The following is a 19,589-nucleotide window of genomic DNA, read 5'->3' as shown; positions in this document are numbered from 1 at the left end:
AAAACAAGACTACCACACATACCTTCCTCATCAACAATGTAAATCATGCAGACTTTGTGAGAGCCAACAAGGAGTATTTTGTGAAAAATTATGATTCACAACATTATATTTTTAATTCTAAATATAAGGAGGGTGAGCTACAACTTATAAAAGTATACTGTATAGCATCACGTTGCAGTATTGCTAAGTGCTAAACAAGAAATATAAACTATGAATTTAATAAAACGATCGCTTACTGTACAATGTTTGCTTTTACTGCGATGAAGACTGATGGGATGTTAGATGAACAATTAATTATAATCCACACGAAGGGTTAAAAGGAAAAGTTGATGCCTGCAGACAATTTGTCTCCATCTCCGGGTGTAAATTGAATGTCACAGATGAACAACTTTTAGGTTTAATACTAAATCCTCCTATTATCCAGATGAGAAACACGATTTATAATCTAGAATAACGTTGACGAGTCAAGACCCGATGATTATTCGGCCCACCCACAGTACCGCAGCAGAGGGCTTGTTAGCTCTGTGTTAGCTGTGTGTTATCAATGCGCCGCTAAAAGATAGTTTGTATACATTACCGCTTATAATAACAACATTGCTAATAATTACTTAATATTTAGGTCACGATATGTATTAAGAGTATTGTTGGTGGGTTTTGGATGGGTATTTAGTAGGTTTTGTAGGTCAGAATAGAGAGCCCCCCCGACTCAAATGTTGGCAGGCTTTTTGTTTATTTATTTACACTTAGAATGCATAAAGTAAGAAACAAATAAGTGTTCTTGTGTTACATAGTGATTGTAAATCATAGACAACATATCTCTTTCTAGTTATAGCATATTGTAATATGACTGATTTGTTGATACTGCCAGAGTGCGCTCCCATTGTGGCGTTATCCAACCCCAAATATACGGAAATTGCCGAAGACATTCGGAGCGGAATATTCAAAATGGCCGATTGAAATTGTGGCAATGTTTAGACGGTGTTTTTTACGTACTTTGCGGATAGGAAATACAGTTGGATATAGTTTATTAGACAAAATGAACCACAATTAAGCATATTAAGTATATTTGTTTTTATTCTACTGGTGCATTAATGGTAGATCCAATATTTATTTGCCTCTGCCTTTCACAAAGCAACACAACATTCCTTAAGTATTTAAATGCAACTCCGTTGTTGGACAGTAACAAATACTTTTAACACAAAAGGGCAAGGATAAATGAATGTCAAGGGTTAATCTTTACACATTTGTTTCTAACCAGACATTGCGGAGTCGGTTATTTTACACATACAAGCCATGTTATGGCGCGCAAACTACATCCAAATGCGAATAATTTCACCACTATGCAGTTTTCACAGAACAGTGCCAGAGTAAGGCGGAAAAGTGCCAGCTTTTCCAGGGCGTATGAAAGGGTTGCCCTAAGTTGACAATGGCGATTGTTTTCAACTAGACTCTCAAAAAAAGTTAACTCATGTGATTAATCACAAAAACATATTGCATTAGTCTTGTATGGTTGCGGATTGTTCAAAACATTGATCTTTTAGCACAGATGTTCCTTTACCTTAATAGCACATGGTTACCTGAAAGCTGGCTTGGGTTGTCAGTGATCAGGTCAATGCATACATTAGTGCGCAAAGTGAGGAGACTCCACCTGGTGGCAAATTTCACTTTAAAATAAACCCTGGTGTTATGTTAGACAAAACTTTTTTTTTTTTGAGTAAATGAGTTTATAACATAAAAAAGAATCCTTGTATGATATTCTGAGAACAAAATTTAATTTGTGTCAAAATATTGGAGTCTTTTGTTAGGTTGATTAAAATCGTGAAAAAAAGCAAGTAATTTACTGGGAATGATCACGATTAATCCAAATTCAAAACTGTCATTAATCGGGTTGAAAGATATTATCATTTGACAGCACTACTTGGAACACAACAGTGAGCCTCAGGTCATTAAAAAATGTTAATCAATCAAATTGTATTTATATAGCCCTTAATCACAAGTGTTTGTAAGGGCTTTACAAACTCACAACAACATCCTCTGATCTGAACCCACATCTGGGCGAGACCCCAAAAAGGGGAAACAGAATAAACCATAAGAAGAGTCCGCAGATTTATGGACTTCCCTTCCAGGGTGATTGGCTGTAATAAATGTTGAGTGGGTATTATTATGGAATTGTTAAATGATTAGATAATATGGGAGTCCAGGAAGCCAACAGATAGTCCTGGGAGATCATCGACATTGAAATTGGAAGAGTAAATTGATATCTTTAAAATGTTTTGGTATCGGCATCAACAATGCTATGATAACGCTAGCTGCAAACAACAAACTATCTGGGGCAAATTAAAAGAAAGTGAGGAACGTTCAAGCATTATATTATCACCCTCTCCATGAAGATATACAGTAATAGAAGCCATCATAACTCAGCGTCTTCAATTAACTCCTTTTCGAAGAGAACCACATTACGTCATGATTATGCAACGTAAACATCAAAATGTTATTATCGATTATATTTGTAACTGAGCATATTGTAAGATCACCACTGAAGACGTACTTGGGATGTACTGTTGTGTACATCCCTGCACAGAACAGTGTCGTCAAGTGCGCCAAAAAAAAGAAGCGCACACTTCCAACCTTTACTATAAAATTGCTCTGTGTTACATTATGTCTGACTGCGTAAACAAACTAAGAGTCCCAGAAGATTTTCACTTTTGAGACTTTTATGAAACTTTGAACTGTCCAAAGTTGTGTACTGTGAAAATAAAAAGTGAAGTACTTTGTCACAGATTTGAGACATTTTCAAAATTTAAGTATAAATCGAGTTGAAAAAAATTGTGATTAATTGATTTACAACCTTTTTGAAACAAAAACAAATCTGTTTTATCTCTACCAAGCCCTAGTTAAACTTTACACCGATGTCCCGATATTGCAAAAGTTCCTTCCTGACGAGGTGGGATGTTTTTATGTAAATACCAAATGACTTAAAACGACAGAAAATAGCCACCGAGTGGTTTGTGAAGCATCATCCGCCTTCAGTTATACCTCTAAGTTCAAATGACTCACATCACACGTGTTCAGCAGGCCTTGTTGGCAGGGGAGGTCATGGATGTCGATCTTATGACCGAGCAAACAAGCGATTTCCTGCTTCAGAAAGCGGCTTGTGCTTCCTCCTGTGTAAATCTGTCTAAAAAAATAACGGTCTGAGGCTGAACATGAAACTGGATATTCGGGCCCCCCTTTTTTAAACATGCTCGCCGGTAGCAGATTGGCGGGAGCCTTGGGCCTCAGTGAGAGCTTTTCATCTGGCTTTGATCAATACATTCATTGATGAGTTGGACTGGCTGCTCTTGGACTTTTATTACACCTCATTTCCCAGGAGGCTGGCTATGGTGGGGTTTGTGATGCTCACTGAATGGTAATCAACATTTTAAGTCTCCATTGACAGTTTTTTTTATTGGCAAAAGCAGGCTTTAGCTGGAACTTTTTAGTACCTGGTCAAGCGAGCATGCTGTGGTGGTCATCATTGCAACATTTCAACGTTTGAAGATCCATTACTAGATGTAACAAAAACAAACATACAGACAACCTTAGCTCACCATGCTAAACTCACAGTCTCCACTTTGCCGCAGTGCTCTGTTTATTTAACCTCGCCACATCGTTGAAAGATTTGCGGTTATACACGCAAAAAATTAGCAAACATCTAAACTGTAGCTTACAATGATAAGGTAGACACAATTGCAGCTATGGATTATTTCAGTAATCAAGTAATCTAAGGATTAGTTTGTTCAATTAATCGTGTAATCGGATAAAACACACTTTATAGCCTTGAGTATTTTAAGGTATGGTAAATGGTTGAAAAAAACATAATTGTTTTTCTGTCCACAAACTTCATTATTTTTTCCGACAAATGCATATCATCTACATTAAATGTGAGTGTTAAAGTTAAAGTACCAATGATTGTCTCACACACACAATAGGTGTGGTAAAATTATTCTCTGCATTTGGCCATCACCCCCTCGGAGGCGAGGGGAGCAGTGGGCTGCAGCGGTGGCTGTGCACGGGAATTATTTTTGGTGGTTTAACGCCCAATTCTAACCCTTAATACTTAATGCCCAGGGAGGTAATGGGTCCCATTTTTATAGTCTTTGGTATGAACTCACAACCTACCGATCTCAGGGCAGACACTAACCAGTAGGCCACTGAATGGGTAAATGTGAGTTTGAATGTAGAAAATGGATGGATGAAATTTCGCTTTTAATAATAGTGTATTATTTAAAAAAAAATGTTGAAACTCTCCCCTGTTTGCCACCACATAGATTACAGAACCCTCCAACTACTTTTTGCCTTTTTTTAGAGCCACGTGTCAAATTATACTTTTAATTAATTGTTTTCCTCTTGTTCCTATATGATTGATTGATTGAAACTTGTATTAGTAGATTGCACAGTTCAGTACATATGCCATACAATTGACCACTAAATGGTAACACCCGAATACATTTTTCAATATGTCTAAGTCGGGATCCATGTTAATCAATTCATGCTATACTCCTCAGTGTTTTTTGCAACCTTACTTATGTTTTGTTTATTAGTTGCTTGATGCAAGAGTTGAGAATTCACTGCTATCAATAACAAAAATAAACACGTATGGTAAAGTTTGCTCTACCTGCATTTGTGTTATTACACTAAGTCTCCACTTTTCTGCAGAGATTTCCTCCTGGATAAAACTTGTTTCTTGGGCTGTGAATCTTTGGACACCAATCGATTCGATTCTTGGGGGTAACGATTGGATTCAAAATTGATTATTGATTCAAAAGGATTCTCGATTCAAAATCTATAATTTTATCAGATGCCAGTTCTATGATTAACTACATTCCTCCATAAAATGGATAAACAACTCTGATCAATTTCTATATTATTTAAAAGAAAAGTGGTTCTGTTTGATAAAATGCTTCCCAAACATTTAGTAAAGTCCATCCATCCATCCATCCATTTTTTACCGCTTATTCCCTTTTGGGGTCGCGGGGGGCGTTGGCGCCTATCTCAGCTACAATCGGGCGGAAGGCGGGGTACACCCTGGACAAGTCGCCACCTCATCGCAGGGCCAACACAGATAGACAGACAACATTCACACTCACATACACACACTAGGGCCAATTTAGTGTTGCCTATCAACCTATCCCCAGGTGCATGTCTTTGGAAGTGGGAGGAAGCTGGAGTATCCGGAGGGAACCCACGCATTCACGGGGAGAACATGCAAACTCTACACAGAAAGATCCCGAGCCTGGGATTGAACCCAGGACTGCAGGACCTTCGTATTGTGAGGCAGACGCACTAACCCCTCTGCCACCGTGAAGCCCATTAGTAAAGTCAAATACAAATAAAGCAACAAGAGAAGTATTCTACACTTCTTTTTTTTTTAAACAAATTTTGTACATATGACATTAGCATCTACATTAACAATATGATTTGCCTGAGTAGCTAAACAGGACTGATTTTTTTTATTTTATTTTTTTTATTGATTTTTGATGTTTTTTAATCTATTAAGAATCGTTACAAAAAGAATTTCGATTAGTCTGAAAATGTTTTTTTTTTTGACAATCCTACTTAATACCATAAAGTTCAAAGTAAACCCGTGAGACACTCATTTTCATTCATTGTTGTTGTTTATTAGTATGTTTACAGATGTTTTTGCTATTTTTTGTCAAACTAAATAATTAATGCGTTCATACTGACCTTTTTATCATTGTTTTTTTTTTCCTACACAACACTCCTGCCCGGCCTCTCCCTTCCCTGACTCCAGTCCAGCAAAGAAGATAAACTGTCGAGCCGTATTCAGAGCATGCTGGGCAATTACGACGACATGAAAGATCCAATTGGCGATACCCTTCCGAAGCTTACCGCCAAACCTACGAACAGCTCGTCTTCCTCCGAGGAGAAATTGGCCCTGCCCTTGTTTGCCGGTGACCAGCGAGGAAGCGGAAGCAGCCAGAGCAGTAAGTGGACTCCTGTCGGCCCCGCCTCTGCGGCCTCCTCATCCCAGTCTCAGAAACGCTCCGGACTCCAGGGGGGGCACAGTAGCCAGAGGGGCAGCGGCGGCAGTAGCGGCAGCAGCAGTGGTAGCCAAAGACACGGCGGAGAGTTGCGGGAAAAGAAGTCGAGTAAACACAGTGGATCAGATCACTCAAAGTCGCACACATCCAGTCCGGCCAAGGGCTCGCTGAGCTCTTCCGGCGGCAACAGCCACTCGCGGAGCTCCTTGGCCGCAGAGCAGCATCACAGCAAGGAGCGCTACAGGTCCAAGTCGCCGCGAGACCGGGAGGCCAACTGGGACTCGCCTTCTCGGCTTCACACTTCCTTCCCTAGCGGACAGCACTCGAGTCAGGCATTCCCCCCGTCGCTCATGTCCAAACCGGGCTCCATGCTGCAGAAACCCACGGCCTATGTGAGGCCTATGGACGGCCAGGAGACGGCAGAAGCCAAGAGCTCACAAGCAGAAAGCTACAGCGGACAGTCGCACAGCAGCACTATGGGGGAGATGAAGTCTAATGGAAAAGCCTCGCTGACCAAACTCAAGATCCCCTCGCAGCCTGTAGAGGTAGGACTATTTATTTTTGTTGTTTAGGACATGACAATACAATCTGATCACAATTTGGACTGACCGAATGGGCTCATAAAATGTCCACACATAGTGTTTTATAAAATGTCATTTTCAGCAGTAATTCTTTCAGTAGTTCTAGTAGAAGTTATTTTCCTCACAATCACCTTTGAAAATGCTTTATTGGCAATTAAGGGTAATTGCTATACTTCTTGCTGTGACATATTTTTGACAGACCGGTGTAACATTAGATGGAGATTTAGTTTTTACGTTTAGACTTGGGCTGGGAAACATTTTATAGAAATTATGGGCAATATATTGAAAAACTTACCAGATTTTGTTGTTACTGTTGTTGTTGCGAACCTGCAAATTAACTATGAGTTGAAGAGTGTTGAAAATACATCTTGCACATAGTTAAGATTAAAACAACAATGCAAATGTTGCACTGTGCATCTCTCAGTCCAACGTTGTTCTAATTTCACAACCAATCAAACAATGGCAATGCTTTAAAGAACACTTTAGCAGTATTAGCTATCATACACGCTATGGGGAAATGATCTTTAATATGATAAAACTACATTTTAGTAGGAAAAAAGAAACATATTTTGAGGACACCTGACACACTTAAAGGGGGTGGGGTGTATTAACAAGAGCTGTATATCTGTAGCTTGCAAAAGCCAAAGAAAAAGCATAGTACATATCTTATGTATATGTAAATTATTAGTAAATTGCCATACATTTTAAACCTTTATCGTTGAATATTTCCTTAAGTTCCTAGCTGACTCCTGACTTGGAAATCCGTTTTTAGACATTTTTGAACCGTGGATATTGAAAGCTATTCTGAAATCCAACCATCTTTTTTCAGGGCCCTGGAGACGCCAACTGCGTGGACGAGATTCTGAAGGTGTGTAATTTAAAGTTCTTTTTGGTGAAGTATTCAGAGAATCTCGTGTCACTCAAAAAGTATTTCACAATGCATGCACCTTATGTCATATGGCTCATTCTCACAATTTTCCCCTGTCTGTTTTGTGTGTGTGTGTGTGTGTGTTTTCTTTCTCTCAGGAAATGACTCAGACCTGGCCCCCTCCATTGACAGCTATCCACACCCCCTGCAAGACAGAGCCCTCCAAGTTTCCGTTCCCCACTAAGGTTAGCATTGCCCAGAAGCTGCCTTTTTTTTTTTAACATGTCTTGATGAACTTTTGTATCACCCATGCTTTTGGTTCAGACTAACACCTCCTTCTTATACCAGCACATGAATAATACGTCTTATGTTGCCGCTACTCTATGAAATTTGCAATAGCTGAAAGAATAATTGCAAAAGATTAAAGGGCTAATACTGAATGTTTTACTTTTTTTTTTTCCCTCGACAGGATTCTCACTCCTTCCCAAGTGAGTAGTATACACAATTCACACTATATATAGCACAAATACATGCATTAAAGCAGGGTTTCCACAAACTGTAATTGCGTCAGCATATAATATAAATAAACAGTGTTGCGCTATATAAACGATATACAATATGAAATATATACATTTGGCAGACGATAGTGCTTTTAATACTATTGTTATAACGTGATAATGCATGTTGATGGCACATTCTAGCCGTGTCCCGTAATTTGACAGCCAGAAGCAAGCACACGCAACCTCAATGAACTGTAGCATTCTAGCTAGCGAATAATATCCTTCAACTGTGAATAGCCACTTCTAAATCCGCAATTTCATTGCCTCCATGACACTAAAAACAACAGTTTCTTACAAGTACCATTATCACTGGAAGACCAGGACTAGCAAACCATGCTACATCACACACTTTAGGAGGATATGCTAACTGCTAAGCTATAACTCTTGAACATAATCAAAGGTGGGAGGATCAGTACAAATATTGACAGTAACGAGACCAGTACCAGTATCAGTAAATGGCTAATACTACAGTGGTAAGATCGATATTTTTTTTATTTTCACCAAAAATATTTTGGCGTTTTTGTTACTGTCTACAAACTCAATAATTATAAGGGGTATCTAAGGACAAAAAAATAAATGATTTAAATCAGAGTATAGTTGGAAATAATTTAAATATTCTATGGATATTGTTACACCGCCATTCTGTGTTTTTGTCGGATTATAAATGTGATCAAAAATGTTATCGATTAATGATCTTAACAATTTGTATGCACGTACAATACGTAAGACCTGTAGTATATCCGTATGTGGAATTAAATTATGGAATGTATTAAGCAAGGAAATCAAACAAAGCACCAATATGATTCTGTTTAAGAGGGTGTTCAAACTACAAGTGCTCACAAAGTACAAATAACAATTATGATCAACACCTTGAAACTTTTTTTTAAATGCTATAATAATGATTATTTATGTATTTAATATTTATTTACTTACTTATGGTATATATTTATTCATAATTTATTTATTCAATGATGTCTTACAAACAGAAAACAAAGAAATGAGATAAAACTGCTATGATATGTGAAGGGGTAGGATTAAATAAGCTCTGCTTATTCGTACTCTTTTTTTTTTTTTTTTTTTTTTGGACATGCTGTAATAAAACAACTGGAAATACGTGATGCATTACATTGTATCGTATACAAGTTTGAAATAAATTGAACTAAATTTGAAGTGTCAGTATTGGTATGACCAATACTGCCCTTGTAACTACTTGGTATTGGCACTATTTCCAAACAGAATAAAGAGTAATTATTACATTTTTACAGAAGTTTAGATAGTTTAGTCTAGATGTTACAATGACAAAGAACTAACTATTAACAGTAAATTATCAAGTAGAAGAATAATAGTTTGACAAACTAATACAACCAGAAATGACAATGGAAACTGTAATATAAAATAATTGATTTTAATAAGAATTTGTGATGGCAAACATAAATCAAAAAGCCTTTTTCTAATCATTTTTAAGCAAAAAAATAGCTTAACAGCAAAATTGTAATACATAAAAAATTAATAAATGTATAGGTCAAAATAAAAAAAGTAAAAAACAACATTATAGTACAAAGATAGACCACAATTTATTATCTTATCTTCGATCTGGTCGACTTTGAAGCTGAAGCCTTGCGCGATTAGCGGAAGCCTGTATACTGCATGTACATTTTTGAGGCAAACTTCAAATTGACAACTGTATCCATTTTGAAAAACACTGTGGGACAGTAATATAATAATAGTTGACCAAAACTTACTTTGGCCCCCCACCCTCAGTCTGTGAATCCCTGCATTAGGAGAAAGGTTTGACTGGCTCTTTGCCGGTTCTGCATATATATATATCAATCAATCAATCAATCAATCAATCAATGTTTACTTATATAGCCCTAAATCAGTAGTGTGTGTGTGTATATATATATATATATATATATTGGGTTTCACTATGTAAAGCGCTTTGAGTCACTAGAGAAAAGCACTATATAAATATAATTCACATCACATCATAAATATACATACACACACACACACACACACACACACACACACATGCCATTACACTCTCCTTACATATGTCTGTGCTTTACAGAGCGGGGCAGTTCTTCCAAGAGCTCAAGCAGCCACCAGTCCAAGCCTTGTGATAACCAGCCAACGTACGCTATATAATTTTTTTTACCTGATAATAGTGCGACCTAACCTAAGATGTCTTATTAAACCACACTGTCTCTTTATCACAGAACGCTGGCAGAGGACCTCAAACTCAGCAGCAGCGAGGACAGTGATGGAGAGCAGGACTCTGCCAAAAACATCGCAAGAAACAAATCAGAAAGGTTAGCGATTGGGGAAATCACTCAAACCTATGAAATAAACAGCAAATGAGCATTTTTGTGATGTATCACATATACTGTAGAAACTTGGCCCCGTGAGTCGCATGCTCTGTATGCGACACATTAAAAGCCTACTGAAATGAGATTTTCTTATTCAAACGGGAATAGCAGGTCCATTCTGTGTCATACTTGATCACTTTTGCGATATAGGCATATTTTTGCTGAAAGGATTTAGTAGAGAAAATCAAGGATAAAGTTTTCCACTTTTGGTACTTCCTGAAAAAGCCTGGCCTTTACCGGAAGTCGCAGACGATGACGTTGCAAGTGTGGGGGCTCCTCACATATTCACATTGATTTTAATGGGAGCCTCCAACAAAAACATTGATTCGGACTGAGAAAACAAAAATTTCCCCATTAATTTGAGCGAGGATGAAAGATTCGTGTTTGAGGATATTGATAGCGACGGACTAGAAAACAAAAAACGAGTTAAAAAAAAACAAAAAACGCGATAGAATTGGGACGTATTCCGATCACATTGATTTTAATGGGAGCCTCCAACAAAAACATTGATTCGGACTGAGAAAACAAAAATTTCCCCATTAATTTGAGCGAGGATGAAAGATTCGTGTTTGAGGATATTGATAGCGACGGACTAGAAAACAAAAAACGAGTTAAAAAAAACAAAAAACGTGATAGAATTGGGACGTATTCCGATGTTTTTAAACACATTTAGTAGGATAATTCTGGTAAATCCCTTATCTTTCTATTGTGTCGCTAGTGTTTTAGTGAGTTTAATTTTACCTGATAGTCGGAGGTGTACGTCCACGGGTGTGTTGACGCCAATGTCTCACGGGTGTCGACGGCAGCTGTATGGACGACACAAGCTCAGGTAAGTGGCGACTTTTTAACCAAAATTTTCTCACGGAAACCTGCTGGTTGACATTTGGTCTGGATTCATGTTCACTTGACCTCGCTCTGATCCATAGTAAAGTTTCAGCTCTGGGAATTTTAAATAAGGAATCACCGTGTGTTTGTGTGGCTAAAGGCTAAAGCTTCCCAACTCCATCTTTCTACTGTGACTTCTCCAATATTAATTGAACGAATTGCAAAAGATTCAGCAACACCGATCTCCAAAATACTGTGTAATTATGCCGTTAAGGCAGACGACTTTTACCTGTGTGTGTGCGTAGCGCTCTTACTTCCTAAAAACCTGTGACGTCCTGCGTACACGTCATCATTACATGTTTCCAAGACGAAACTCCCGGGAAATTTTAAATTGTAATTTAGTAAACTAAAAAAGCCATATTGGCATGTGTTGCAATGTTAATATTTCATCATTGATATATAAACTATCAGACTGCGTGGTGGGTAGTAGTGGGTTTCAGTAGGCCTTTAATGTAGTTTATTTTTTTCTGTGGCAGCAATAACAGCGAAGGACCGGAGCAGTCCAAGGATGACTCAAGCAGCCACAGTGGCTCCGAGAGCAGCTCGGGTTCTGAGAGCGAGAGTGAGAGCAGCACGACGGACAGCGAGGCCAACGAGCCTCCACGACCTGCTTCTCCGGAGGTAACGTAATGCACCCTTCCTTCCACTAAAACCTTCAAATAGACTGCTTGCATTGTCCCAGTATGACTTCTGATCTGTTTATTTGGAAGACATTCTTTATCACGCCGGTGTAAAGAGAAGTTTACACACACTGCTTTTACTTTGAGGACAAATAGGAAGTAAGTTACACACAGTATCTTTCAATTTCGCACGTTGAAACAGGATTAGCTAGAGGAGAAAGCCAAAGAAGAAGAAAAACACAGACATAGTCATCAATAGTTTGATGCTCAGCTAGGATGTGTCTGGATGCAGGATGGCGGTCCATACGTAGGAATGATTGTTGTCACAGAAAATTTAAGAAAAAGCCAAGAACTCAACCTCAAACACCTTAACTCGGGTGCCAAAACTTTCACAAAGGCTGTTTTTTAAAACCTTTTTGACCTCAGGACCCAACTTTTCCACACAGGAATATTAACACTGAAATAGTAATTTTACTTTAGAAATTAATCATTTTCAATAATTATATCTAACCTACTTGCAGTTTACAAGTTTGTCAAATTATGTTAAACACAAAGATTATTATTTAGTTAACACATAAACTTTAAGCTTAGGTCAGGCTGATTAGAAAGATGAGTACAAACCCCGTTTCCATATGAGTTGGGAAATTGTGTTAGTTGTAAATATAAATGGAATACAATGATTTGCAAATCCTTTTCAACCCATATTCAGTTGAATGCACTACAAAGACAAGATATTTGATGTCCAAACTCATAAACTTTATTTTTTCTTTTTGCAAATAATAATTAACTTAGAATTTCATGGCTGCAACACGTTCCAAAGTAGTTGGGAAAGGGTATGTTCACCACTGTGTGACATGGCCTTTCCTTTTAACAACACTCAGTAAACGTTTGGGAACTGAGGAGACACATTTTTTATGCTTCTCAGGTGGAATTCTTTCCCATTCTTCCTCGATGTACAGCTTAAGTTGTTCAACAGTTCGGGGGTCTCCGTTGTGGTATTTTAGGCTTCATAATGCGCCACACATTTTCAATGGGAGACAGGTCTGGACTACAGGCAGGCCAGTCTAGTACTCACACTCTTTTCCACCGAAGCCACGTTGATGTAACACGTGGCTTGGCATTGTCATGCTGAAATAAGCAGGGGCGTCTATGGTAACGTTGCTTGGATGGCAACAAATGTTGCCCCAAAACCTGTATGCACCTTTCAGCATTAATGGCGCCTTCACAGATGTGTAAGTTACCCATGTCTTGGGCACTAATACATCCCCATACCATCACAGATGCTAGCTTTTCAATTTTGCGCCTAGAACAATCCGGATGGTTCTTTTCCTTTTTGGTCCGGAGGACACGACGTCCACAGTTTCCAAAAACAATTTGAAATGTGAACTCGTCAGACCACAGAACACTTTTACACTTTTTATCAGTCCATCTTAGATGAGCTCAGGCCCAGCGAAGCCGACGGCGTTTCTGGATGTTGTTGATTAACGGTTTTCGCTTTGCATAGGAGAGTTTTAACTTGCACTTACAGATGTAGCAACCAACTGTAGTTACTGACAGTGGGTTTCTGAAGTGTTCCTGAGCCCGTGTGGTGATGTATTTTTTACACACTGATGTCGCTTGTTGATGCAGTACAGCCTGAGGGATCGAAGGTCACGGGCTTAGCTACTTACGTGCAGGGATTTCTCCAGATTCTCCGAACCTTTTGATGATATTACGGACCGTAGATGGTGAAATCCCTAAATTCCTTGCAATAGCTGGTTGAGAAAGGTTTTTCTTAAACTGTTCAACAATTTGCTCACACATTTGTTGACAAAGTGGTGACCCTCGTCCCATCCTTGTTTGTGAATGACTGAGCATTTCATGGAATCTACTTTTATACCCAATCATGGCACCCACCTGTTCCCAATTAGCCTGCACACCTGTGGGATGTTCCAAATAAGTGTTTGATGAGCATTCCTCCAGTTTATCAGTATTTATTGCCACTTTTCCCAACTTTGTCACGTGTTGCTGCCATCAAATTCAAAAGTTAATGATTATTTGCAAAAGAAAAAATGTTTATCGGTTCGAAAATCAAATATCTTGTCTTTGTAGGGCATTCAATTGAATATGGGTTGAAAATTATTTGCAAATCATTGTATTTCGTTTATATTTACATCCAACACAATTTCCCAACTCATATGGAAACAGGGTTTGTACTAACCAAATATACTGCATAAGAAGGGGTTCATAAATAACTGAAATGTTTCTTCTTAAAATTATATTGTGCAAAAATGAACAAACAAAATTAACAATGAATATGTCTCTTAATTGTCAATATAATTAAAGTGCAAATGAAAATACAGCTTCACCACTGAGTTACAGACTTTTTCTGTTTGACATTTTCATTACTGCTAGCAGCGGTGGAAAAGTGATGTACAAATGAGTACCACCACCTGCTCCCAGTGCCACCCACACTGGTTTAAATGTAACATAGATATTGATTTACACTATGTAAAGCGCTTTGAGTCACTAGAGAAAAGCGCTATATAAATATAATTCACTTCACTTCACAGCAGCTGATATGGACCACAACTGAGAAACATATATCCTTTGGCTTCCGTGTAGGGAGTGCTCACGTACCAACAATGAGCCCCTATGGTTAAAAAAAAGTGTTTTTCTTTTTCTGCAGGCGAGCTACTTTTCAATTGACCAAGTCGAGGAGATCGACCTCATTTATATTTGTAATCCATCCATCCATCATCTTCCGCTTATCCGAGGTCGGGTCGCGGGGGCAACAGCCTAAGCAGGGAAACCCAGACTTCCCTCTCCCCAGCCACTTCGTCTAGCTCTTCCCGGGGGATCCCGAGGCGTTCCCAGGCCAGCCGGGAGACATAGTCTTCCCAACGTGTCCTGGGTCTTCCCCGTGGCCTCCTACCGGTTGGACGTGCCCTAAACACCTCCCTAGGGAGGCGTTCGGGTGGCATCCTGACCAGATGCCCGAACCACCTCATCTGGCTCCTCTCGATGTGAAGGAGCAGCGGCTTTACTTTGAGTTCCTCCCGGATGGCAGAGCTTCTCACCCTATCTCTAAGGGAGAGCCCCGCCACACGGCGGAGGAAACTCATTTCGGCCGCTTGTACCCGTGATCTTATCCTTTCGGTCATGACCCAAAGCTCATGACCATAGGTGAGGATGGGAACGTAGATCGACCGGTAAATTGAGAGCTTTGCCTTCCGGCTCAGCTCCTTCTTCACCACAACGGACCGGTGCAACGTCCGCATTACTGAAGACGCCGCACCGATCCGCCTGTTGATCTCACGATCCACTCTTCCCTCACTCGTGAACAAGACTCCTAGGTACTTGAACTCCTCCACTTGGGGCAGGGTCTCCTCCCCAACCCGGAGATGGCACTCCACCCTTTTCCGGGCGAGAACCATGGACTCGGACTTGGAGGTGCTGATTCTCATTCCGGTCGCTTCACACTCGGCTGCGAACCGATCCAGCGACAGCTGAAGATCCCGGTCAGATGAAGCCATCAGGACCACATCATCTGCAAAAAGCAGAGACCTAATCCTGCGGTTACCAAACCGGAACCCCTCAACGCCTTGACTGCGCCTAGAAATTCTGTCCATAAAAGTTATGAACAGAATCGGTGACAAAGGACAGCCTTGGCGGAGTCCAACCCTCACTGGAAATGTGTTCGACTTACTGCCGGCAATGCGGACCAAGCTCTGGCACTGATCATACAGGGAACGGACCGCCACAATAAGACAGTCCGATACCCCATACTCTCTGAGCACTCCCCACAGGACTTCCCGAGGGACACGGTCGAATGCCTTCTCCAAGTCCACAAAGCACATGTAGACTGGTTGGTCAAACTCCCATGCACCCTCAAGAACCCTGCCGAGAGTATAGAGCTGGTCCACAGTTCCACGACCAGGACGAAAACCACACTGTTCCTCCTGAATCCGAGGTTCGACTATCCGACGTAGCCTCCTCTCCAGTACACCTGAATAAACCTTACCGGGAAGGCTGAGGAGTGTGATCCCACGATAGTTGGAACACACCCTCCGGTCCCCCTTCTTAAAGAGAGGAACCACCACCCCGGTCTGCTATTCCAGAGGTACCGCCCCCGATGTCCACGCGATGCTGCAAAGTCTTGTCAACCAAGACAGCCCCACAGCATCCAGAGCCTTAAGGAACTCCGGGCGGATCTCGTCCACCCCTGGGGCCTTGCCACCGAGGAGCTTTTTAACTACCTCAGCGACCTCAGCCCCAGAAATAGGAGAGTCCACCACCGCTTCCCCAGGCACTGCTTCCTCATAGGAAGACGTGTTGGTGGGATTGAGGAGGTCTTCGAAGTATTCCTTCCACCTGTCCACAACATCCGCAGTCGAGGTCAGCAGAACACCATCCGCACCATACACGGTGTTGATAGTGCACTGCTTCCCCTTCCTGAGGCGGCGGACGGTGGTCCAGAATCGCTTCGAAGCCGTCCGGAAGTCGTTTTCCATAGCTTCCCCGAACTCTTCCCATGTCCGAGTTTTTGCCTCCGCGACCGCTGAAGCTGCACACCGCTTGGCCTGTCGGTACCTGTCCACTGCCTCCGGAGTCCTATGAGCCAAAAGGACCCGATAGGACTCCTTCTTCAGCTTGACGGCATCCCTCACCGCTGGTGTCCACCAAGGGGTTTTAGGATTTCCGCCCCGACAGGCACCAACTACCTTGCGGCCACAGCTCCGATCTGCCGCCTCGACAATAGAGGTGCGGAACATGGTCCACTCGGACTCAATGTCCAGCACCTCCCTCGTGACATGTTCAAAGTTCTTCCGGAGGTGGGAATTGAAACTTTGTCTGACAGGAGACTCTGCCAGACGTTCCCAGCAGACCCTCACAATGCGTTTGGGCCTCCCAGGTCTGTCCGGCATCCTCCCCCACCATCGCAGCCAACTCACCACCAGGTGGTGATCGGTAGAAAGCTCCGCCCCTCTCTTCACCCGAGTGTCCATAACATGAGGCCGCAAATCCGATGACACAACTACAAAGTCGATCATGGAACTGCGGCCTAGGGTGTCCTGGTGCCAAGTGCACATATGGACACCCTTATGTTTGAACATGGTGTTTGTTATCGACAAACTGTGACGAGCACAAAAGTCCAATAACAAAACACCACTCGGGTTCAGATCCGGGCGGCCATTCTTCCCAATCACGCCTCTCCAGGTTTCACTGTCGTTGCCAACGTGAGCGTTGAAGTCTCCCATTAGGACAAGGGAATCACCCGGGGGAGCACTTTCCAGTACTCCCTCGAGCGTTCCCAAAAAGGGTGGGTACTCTGAACTGCTGTTTGGTGCATAAGCACAAACAACAGTCAGGACCCGTCCCCCCACCCGAAGGCGGAGGGAGGCTACCCTTTCGTCCACCGGGTTGAACTCCAACGTACAGGCTTTGAGCCGGGGGGAAACAAGAATTGCCACCCCAGCCCGTCGCCTCTCACTGCCGGCAACGCCAGAGTGGAAGAGGGTCCAATCCCTCTCGAGAGAAGTGGTTCCAGAGCCCTTGCTGTGCGTCGAAGTGAGTCCGACTATATCCAGCCGGAATTTCTCGACTTCGCGCACTAGCTCAGGCTCTTTCCCCCCCAGTGACGTGACGTTCCACGTCCCAAGAGCTAGCTTCTGTAGCCGAGGATCGGACCGCCAAGTGCCCTGCCTTCGGCTGCCGCCCAGCTCACAATGCACCCGACCTCTATGGCCCCTGCTATGGGTGGTGAGCCCATTGGAGGGGTGACCCACGTTGCCTCTTCGGGCTGTGCCCGGCCGGGCCTGGCTCCAGAGGGGGGCCCCGGTGACCCGCGTCCGGGCGAGGGAAATCTGGGTCCATGATGTTTCTTCTTCATAAAGGTCTTCGAGCTGCTCTTTGTCTGATCCCTCACCTAGAACCTGTTTGCCTTGGGAGACCCTACCAGGGGGTTTTATGCCCCCGGACAACATAGCTCCTAGGATCATTGGGACACGCAAACTCCTCTACCACGATAAGGTTGCAGCTCAGAGAGGAGCTGTAATTGTAATTTGTAATTTATATTTATTTATTTATGAAAGAGACATTCTTGTTAATGATAATACAAGCATGTTAATGATAAATCAAGCATGTTTAACACAAATAGATTCCTTTCTTTTATGAAGACAAGAATATAAGTTGGTGTATTACCTGATTCTGATGACTTGCATTGATTGTAATCAGACAGTGTTGCTGATAACGTCCATATTTTCAAATGGAGGAGAAAAAAAGTCCTCCTTTCTGTCCAATAACACATGAAAGTGGTTGGATTTGGCATCTCATTTGTCCAACTTACATACTCTTTTTTTAAACACTTTGTTATGAGAGTAGCATATGTGTGTGTGGCCCTTTAATGTGTGTCAGCGGGTGAGTGACGTCAGTCAGTGTGTGGGCGAGAGAGGAGAGGGAGCGGTCGCTGAGGGCGGGGGAGTGGCTAGTGTTTTTGTGTGGAATTTTGACTGTGTGCAAGACGTAAATAAAAAGCCACGATTTGCAACTAATCGCTGGACCCATCATTTTGCCCTGGAGTCCGTTATTGTGAAGACCCACCGCCGGGTAAAGTGAAGTGTGTTACCCCGAAAATCCATCGGCCCTGGAGAAGTGTCTCCCCTGCGCTCCTTGACTACGGTCTAGGCGCCAGAAGCAGGAAATGTGCAACAACTTTATAAAAAAATACATTGGCATCAAACTCTGTAGCTTGCTAGCTTGTGCACGCTACCTTTCGGAGACTCTTATTTTGTTAGCACAGGCAGAATGAAGCAGGTCTTTTATGATGAAGACAGGAACTGTGCAGTTGGTCTTTAGAGTTTTGACAGCAGGTACGGCCCAAAAGTCTGTTGAAATAAGAGTTTCTCTCCGTCCTGTCAGTGATTTTTTTCTTAATAATGAGCTCGCTGCTGCCAGCATCATCTCACTAGACCCTCGGGTGCTGAGAATGTCAAACAACTGAGGAAAGTGAAGTCTTGGTGAAGATTGATGATTGCTCATTTTTATGTCTATATTTTTGTAATGCCTGTCTTGCGATAGACTGACACACCCTCCGCGATCGACCTAATGCCCACCCCTGCTGTAGAATGATCGAGGGCGAGTTCTTTGTTTCTTATGTGGGTTTATTGTTAGGCAGTCTCATAACGTACTCCCAGCGCGGTAACAAAACACAACAACAGCAGTCACGTTTTTGTCTACCGTAAAGCAGTTTGTCTGCCGTAAACAGCAATGTTGTGACATTCCTAAACAGGACAATACTGCCATCTACTGTATATGGTTAGAAAAATTGTGACAGAGAATAGAACAAGGATGGACAATTCAACCCTTAACTCAACAATGAGTAAATGAGTGTTGTGTGTGTATAAGTGTAACTAAATGAACACTGAAATTCAAGTATTTATTTTATTTATGTATATATATATATATATATATATATACACACACAAACCCTGTTTCCATATGACTTGGGAAATTCTGTTAGATGTAAATATAAACGGAATACAATGATTTGCAAATCCTTTTCAACACATATTCAATTGAATGCACTACAGAGACAAGATATTTGATGTTCAAACTCGTAGACTTTATTTTTTTTTTGCAAATAATAACTAACTTAGAATTTCAGGGCTGCAACACGTGCCA

General features: G+C 41.5%; 1 protein-coding gene across 5 annotated transcripts in view; it reads left to right on the top strand.

Annotated features, from left to right (window-relative positions):
- Positions 1-19,589, top strand: part of aff4 (AF4/FMR2 family, member 4) — a 102,486-nt gene that overhangs the window by 65,850 nt on the left and 17,047 nt on the right. For all 5 annotated transcript variants that reach the window (XM_061898632.1, XM_061898635.1, XM_061898631.1 and 2 more), the window contains 7 exons: positions 5,795-6,589; positions 7,455-7,493; positions 7,652-7,738; positions 7,963-7,981; positions 10,125-10,188; positions 10,273-10,365; positions 11,784-11,928. In XM_061898632.1, the coding sequence (XP_061754616.1) occupies positions 5,795-6,589; positions 7,455-7,493; positions 7,652-7,738; positions 7,963-7,981; positions 10,125-10,188; positions 10,273-10,365; positions 11,784-11,928 (1,242 nt within the window). The remainder of the gene's footprint in view (positions 1-5,794; positions 6,590-7,454; positions 7,494-7,651; positions 7,739-7,962; positions 7,982-10,124; positions 10,189-10,272; positions 10,366-11,783; positions 11,929-19,589) is intronic.

The sequence above is a fragment of the Nerophis ophidion genome, linkage group LG04, assembly GCF_033978795.1.
Source record: "Nerophis ophidion isolate RoL-2023_Sa linkage group LG04, RoL_Noph_v1.0, whole genome shotgun sequence".
NCBI classification, from domain to species: domain Eukaryota; kingdom Metazoa; phylum Chordata; class Actinopteri; order Syngnathiformes; family Syngnathidae; genus Nerophis; species Nerophis ophidion.
This window is presented reverse-complemented; position numbering and strand designations above follow the sequence as displayed.